Raw genomic sequence first — 6,575 nt, forward strand, 5'->3', positions numbered from 1 at the left:
AGGAAGGAATTTTTTTGCTGCGACCAACTTTAACAGAATTATGGCACTTTGTTGATTTTTTTCACTATACCATATAGAAAATTTTGTGAACGCAAACTCCTCTTAAACCGGATGGCAGATTTTGCTTAAACTTCAGGGAAGAAACAACCTTAATGTTAGATGGAAGTTAAGGAAGGAATTTTGCTGCGACCATATTTAACAGAATTATGGACCTTTGTTGATGTTGTCACTATAATACTATGTAGAAATTTTGTGAACGCAACTCCTCTTAAACCGGATGGCAGATTTTGCTTAAACGTACAGGGAAGAACAACCTTAATGTGTAGATAGTAGTAAAGGAAGGAATTTTTGCTGCGACCAAATTTAACAGAATTATGGCACTTTGTTGATTTTTTCACTATACCATATAGAAATTTTGTGAACGCAACTCCTCTTAAACCGGATGGCAGATTTTGCTTAAACTTCCAGGGAAGAACAACCTTAATGTGTAGATGGAAGTTAAGGAAGGAATTTTTGCTGCGACCATATTTAACAGAATTATGGACCTTTGTTGATGTTGTCACTATATACTATGTAGAAATTTTGTGAATGCAACTCCTCTTAAACCGAATGGCAGATTTTGCTTAAACTTTTAGGGATGAACAACCTTCATGTCTAGATGGTAGTAAATGAAGGAATTTTTGCTGCGGCCAAATCTAACAGAATTATGGCCCGTTGTTGATTTTTTGTTTTCAACTTGAGGCCAATGTAGTCCAAAAAGTATTTGAGTCATAAGATTGACAGAACAGTGGCGTGTGGGGGCATCCGTGTACTATGGACACATTTCTAGTTTACTCCAACTTATTCATTGCTTATAGGATTTACTTTAAAATCTCACATCGTAATAATATGACAAGGTTGTATAAACATAATTTCCTTCGTAACTAGGCAGGGAAACTTAACACATTACTGTGATATAGACATACTTAGAACTCAAAAGATTTAAGTTCATTCATGTCATTCATTCACTGGTAAAATTGAATGGCCCATCAGAATGTTGCTGGGGTTCTAACCGGTAGGGGACTTATGGATTGCTTGCAATACTATGATATTTGTTTGTTGAATATTGGTTCTTCCGGGATACTTATAACTTTGAAAATATTTTCATTCTAGTTATGCTTTAGTGTAGTTTTTAGGCTCTCTTTAAAGGCAGTTGACAAATGAATCCCTTTCTTCACTGGTGACTATGGAACACTGGTAACACCTTTGCTAAAACCGAACTAGAGTATTATTTGTGAGTTACTTTTGTGTCAAATATGTAAAGTTGAGCCCATATCATGGTCTTTTGAGGCCATAATTATAGTTATAAAATTCAAAACTTTAGCCATAAAATTTCTAAATTTCTTTTATATACCCTAAATTTCCTAATTTAGCCCTAAAATTTCTTATAAATTGCCCTAAAATTTGCTCTAATTTTTTTGTCAGACGGTGCTGGACAGCCTGGCTATGCTTACAATTCTACACATTTTAGGTGGTCACAGTATGAATATACAGTGTCATTTTTTATTATAAGGAAGTAACAATTTGCTAAACGGCTATAAGGGAACAAAGCTCCTATACATAGTTAAATTCACTCTTTTATTCAAATTAGACATATTCAGTAAGAATTTTATGGCTTTAAATAAATTTCCATGATTAAAATTTTACTCGTGGATGAGCATAGTACAATGTATATCTATAGGCAGACATTTCCTTTGTTATTGAAATTATATACTGACCTGCATAATTGACCATGAAACGTGTACAAATGCAGTTTGGGGGCGAAATGGTTTACAACACTATGATATGCCTCGAAGTCAGATGTCTGTGGGTCAGTTGAAAGTTTGAATGTCGTTACACAGTCGTGTGTTTGTTATTAGGTCTTCAACTTTGGCACATGCCTTGGTTCCTAAAATACAAAAAATGTTACTGATAACCTTTGAAATATGTTATGTAAATCACAAATGAATTTGGTAAATACATTTTCTTATCAATGACGACTGATTCAATGTAGATTACACCATCCTTTAGTGTACATGATATTTTATGTTATTGTACATGTATATAGACTTAATATAATTCCCTATCTAAATGTAATGATTTCATGTTTCTGTATGGAACAAAAGTGTTCAGGTGTATTTAATCATCAATTCATATTCATAAGTTAAAATAATTTAGTTTATAATTATATTTGATGCTGTCAGCTAACAGCCACCATTAAATGTGTTCTTTAAATCTCTTTTACTATTGTACCACATACAATAAAATACTCTACAGCTTTGTCACTCCAGTTGTGTAGATAAACACATTCAGTATAATAAAATTTATGCAAAACATACATTGAACATACAGTTTTCCTAATTTCTTTATATATCATTTTGTTTCACTGTGGTCAGTAGAACCACTTTGTACCAATTGTACTTCCCAATCATTTGAGTTTGAAAACAAAACATGGCAAATTCAAAAGAAGCTACTGATAGTCTGATACCGAAGTTTAGTTCCTTAGTCTCAGATGTTTTCAAAGCTGCATAAAGTATGTCCTGAAGTACCTGTAACAATATTTAGTCCCATAAAGCTTGTTCGGAGCATAATTGAGTCAGTATAAGTCTGATTGACTTCAAACTTGGTATGCATGCTTCTTTCAATAACCCGAAGTGCAGTGCACAAGGACCGGTACTCTGCACTTCTTAATTTTTGAGTCATTGCCCTTTGTTAATTTCCATACCTTTATTTTGTCCGGGCCATTTCTCTTCAACTATAAAAGAAACATCAATATTGGTGTTTAAGTCCATGGTGTTGATAAAGACATTGTTATCAGTGGATGAAATGTCCATCACATTTGCTGTATCAAGCGCTGTAACTGCTTAGGAACTCTCTCCATCCAATTGTGAACCTTGTAGCAGAGTATTGGTTACTGACTGTTGCAGATGTAACTACCTCATAATGGACAGTACTGCCAGAAAAGGTCACCACAACAGGTTGCCCTATGAAAACTTTGAGTGTGCCAGCTTCAATGCTCAGTGTGTAGACCCCTTCTTCTTTTACTTTTATGGATTGTTTATTGCAGTCAGCATAAATTATGTCATTGTTTTTTTCCCCAAATGTACTTCACATCATGAATTGGTGGGTCTGAAACACCCAGTTATAAGAAATTCGGACTATCTTCTTCAATGCCAAATATAACATCTGGTCCATAAAACAACACATTGTTTTGCCTTTCAGTGGTGACATTTTGAGACTGTGGATAGAATACTTCACATTATCATTTTCGATTTCAGTTACGAAAAATCCATGCTCTTGTGAATGAAAATGCTCAAATTCCTGTTCATGATCATGAACCATATTATAGCAAGAAAGAGTTGAGTAACAGGATATAGTAGAGTCACACGGATGCAACTGTTTTCTGATACTTAATTTTGACAGTTCCAGCCTGAATTCCATTCACATAGAATGATGGTGGGCTCTCAATACTTTTCTTTCTTGTGCGCATATACAGATGAGACTGCGAAGAATATAATCCATGAGCCTTTAGGTAACCCTGGAAACTGCAAGGATTTCCTTCCAAGTCCTCAAAGTCAGTTATTTCATTTCCAGCAAAATTTGCTAGACCTATCTCCATTTCACTCAGTTTTCCCTGTTGGCTTTCATTGTTTGGAAAGAAGCGTTTCTTTCCCTCCTCTATGATACTTTTGACACATATTGGTTCATCTGACTTATATTCAATCATTCGCGTTCCTCCACCTCTCTTCACAGTTACTACCCGATACTTCTCACGGTCAAAGTGTTGCCAGCCTAAGTACAGCTTGTAGTGTGTGTGTTTACCTCGTCTTGTAACTGGTTTATTCTGAAATATAAAGTGTGAAATATAGTGACAAATATTTCAGTTCAATGGTTATTTTTAAAGTAACAAGGCTGTCTGAAATTATAGTGGGAGCATTACGCGGTCATTCAAAATGAAATGGATAATGTTTTTCAATTATATGACCTACTGACCTAGCTTTTGACCAGACATTATTCAATTTCACATGCATGGTATAAATATAAACATTTTTTGTTTGTTCTGGGTTTAGAGCCCCTTTTGAACAGAATTTCAGTTATGCAACGGCAGGCAGTTAACTTAAGCAGTGTTCCTGGATTCTGTACCAGTATAAACCTGTTCTCTGCAAGTAACTGCCAACTTCCTCACATGAATCCGAGGAGAAGGACGGATGATTTAAGACAAAATGTTGTTTATCAAAAAGCCACGGAGAACATGTGCCTAGCTAGCCCAAGTATCGGACTCACAATCCCGAGATCCATAGATCTGCGCTCTCCCTATTGAGCTAGGTGGGCGGGCTATAAACATTCTGAGCAAGAGTTATAAATCTCTGGCAGTAAATATGGCTGGTACCTTTATAAGGTTTTCCTATTATACAATAAACTTAGTGTTTATATATTTACATATCATATGTTATGTTTTTTTTTTTAAATCCCTGACAGGTGACAGACTAATAATATCTGTCATATTTTGCGGTTCGGATCGGAATATCCGTCCCGAGGTGACCCGCCCATTGGGCGGTAACGAGGCTTGCCGAGTTACCGCCCATGGGCGGGTGACCGAGGGACGGATATTCCGATCCGAACCCGCAAACATATGTCAGATATTTTTTCTTGCATATTCTACCATATTTCCATTATATTTTAAATTATTTATCTTTAATTTCAATGGAAATTTATATCATAACAACCGTAACTACTTTCTTACAACAGCGTATGAATTACAACTTCATTCATAACGGTAAAATGACGTCATCCTAAGCGTGCCATTGTGCAGCACGCGATTCATCTGGCATCCCCCATGCCAGATGAAATTTCCGGCATGGGTAAAACTCACGGAAACGCCAGTCTGATATGCAAGAATTATGGCTCACATTATGCAGTGTGACAGATGGACAGATATTGTCCATCTCTATACCCAACTGTTTTTCTTTGGAAAAGTAGGGGACAAAGACATAGCCTGTAATGACCAAATACGGTTTTTCATTATAAGACCTTATTGGCCTAGCTTCTAACCCAATTTTATGCTGTACGTATGCAGAACTTATCAATACAACTGTTCCTCCGATATCTGGCATGGTCTCTAAATGCATCTGACATGTTCTCATAGGAACTTTTTTGTATTTTGAAATTATAGTTAAATTATGAGTTTTTCATACTCACCATTGTAATATTTTCAGTCATGGACCTTGACTTTTTCTTAGCCTTTAATTTCTCAACAAGTGACGTAATCCTTTCTCTTCTCTTCTGAAAAATAAATCACTTTCTTAACTGTGGTTTTAGAAATGGTACTAGAGCTGTAGGAAGACAGTGTTCTTCACTATTCTCAATGCTCGATAGTATATGAATATGTACAAGCCATCTTGTGGAAATTGTTCATATCCAATAAGGTCAAGTAATGTATAAATCTTCTAAGTGAAAAAGGGTAGTAATTCTAGCCCACTGCTCACTACAGTTGTGGTCATCATGTTGGTAAACAAGTGTGCAAAATATAAATGAAATATGCCAATGTACTTTGAAAATATCTGGGGTGGTAGCTAAGCCTTGGCACAGATTTATAATAATAATAATGCATATTCTAAATGTGAAAGAACCATAATTCTGGCAAAAGTGTTTCTTGAGTTTTCGGCTTTTGTTTTTGTTCGTATACTGGGGTCATAATGGTAAACAAGTATGCAAAATACATATGTAATATGTCAGTGGACATTGAAAATATTTGGATTTATATAGTATGCCACCTCTAACGCGGGGGTCAGTAAGATTGCTCCCCTTTTCATAGAACAGTTATGCTAAGTTGCTCCAAGTTATGCTTTTGCACAAAAATAGATCTTCCTTTTAGGAACACTTGACAATTATAAAGGAAGAATTTGAATGAAATGACAACATTTTGCAAACAGAGAAAATTGCAAATTTTGTTTTATTTGAGTGTGTTCATAAGCAGTAACACTGCCTCTCTGACATCCACTTGTGACTAGCATATCGGCAAAGGGACACATGAACAATACTGTGATAATCTACAAGATATTGATCAGACTTGTATTGAACTTAAGTCTCTGCATATTACATATACATTTTCTCTGCTCTTGTACAACTATCAAACTTATGGAAGCCCTGGAGGGCCATTTTAAATTAATACCTAATAATTAAAACTTAATAATTAATAATTAAAACTTAATAATTAATATTTAAAAATAAAAACTTAATTATTAATTTCTAATTATTAAAATTTAAAATTAAATATTTATTTATTAGCTATTATATATATAGCGTGATCGGCAGACACAACACAGCATAGAACTGCCCGTGGTCTTTACGTTACTTACGCTACAGTTTCTGCCCGTTGTCTTTACGTTACTTACCCTATAGAGCTTGCAAATGTACAGGTACGTTTTTTATTGTAAGAAGTTATAACTAATTCATATAATTATGTATTCACTTTTATAAACGAAAATTTAGTGCAGGCAAACTGTGTAAACAGCTTAAAATATTTATTCTGCACAGTTTAAAATCACGTTCATTTT

At 34.8% G+C, this 6,575-nt stretch overlaps 1 protein-coding gene across 1 annotated transcript; it reads right to left on the reverse strand.

The window, feature by feature from the left end:
* Window positions 1–2,399: 2,399 nt before the first annotated feature.
* LOC132757747 (uncharacterized) lies at window positions 2,400–5,372 on the reverse strand. Its single transcript, XM_060749131.1, has 2 exons — window positions 5,218–5,372; window positions 2,400–3,862 (listed from the first exon to the last, which is right to left on the reverse strand). The coding sequence occupies exons 1-2, from the start codon at window positions 5,236–5,238 to the stop codon at window positions 3,401–3,403; spliced, it is 483 nt and encodes a 160-aa protein (XP_060605114.1). The 5' UTR covers window positions 5,239–5,372; the 3' UTR covers window positions 2,400–3,400.
* Window positions 5,373–6,575: the final 1,203 nt, after the last annotated feature.

The sequence above is a fragment of the Ruditapes philippinarum genome, unplaced genomic scaffold, assembly GCF_026571515.1.
Source record: "Ruditapes philippinarum isolate M1 unplaced genomic scaffold, ASM2657151v2 ctg8828_1_1_1_1, whole genome shotgun sequence".
NCBI lineage: Eukaryota > Metazoa > Mollusca > Bivalvia > Venerida > Veneridae > Ruditapes > Ruditapes philippinarum.

Bases quoted from the DNA above. Each gene is read 5' to 3' on its own strand.
- LOC132757747 (XM_060749131.1), bottom strand. From the start codon at position 5,238: ATGACTGAAAATATTACAATG. The intron at 3,863-5,217 runs GTGAGTATGAAA...TTTATATTTCAG, and splicing joins TGACTGAAAATATTACAATG to AATAAACCAGTTACAAGACG.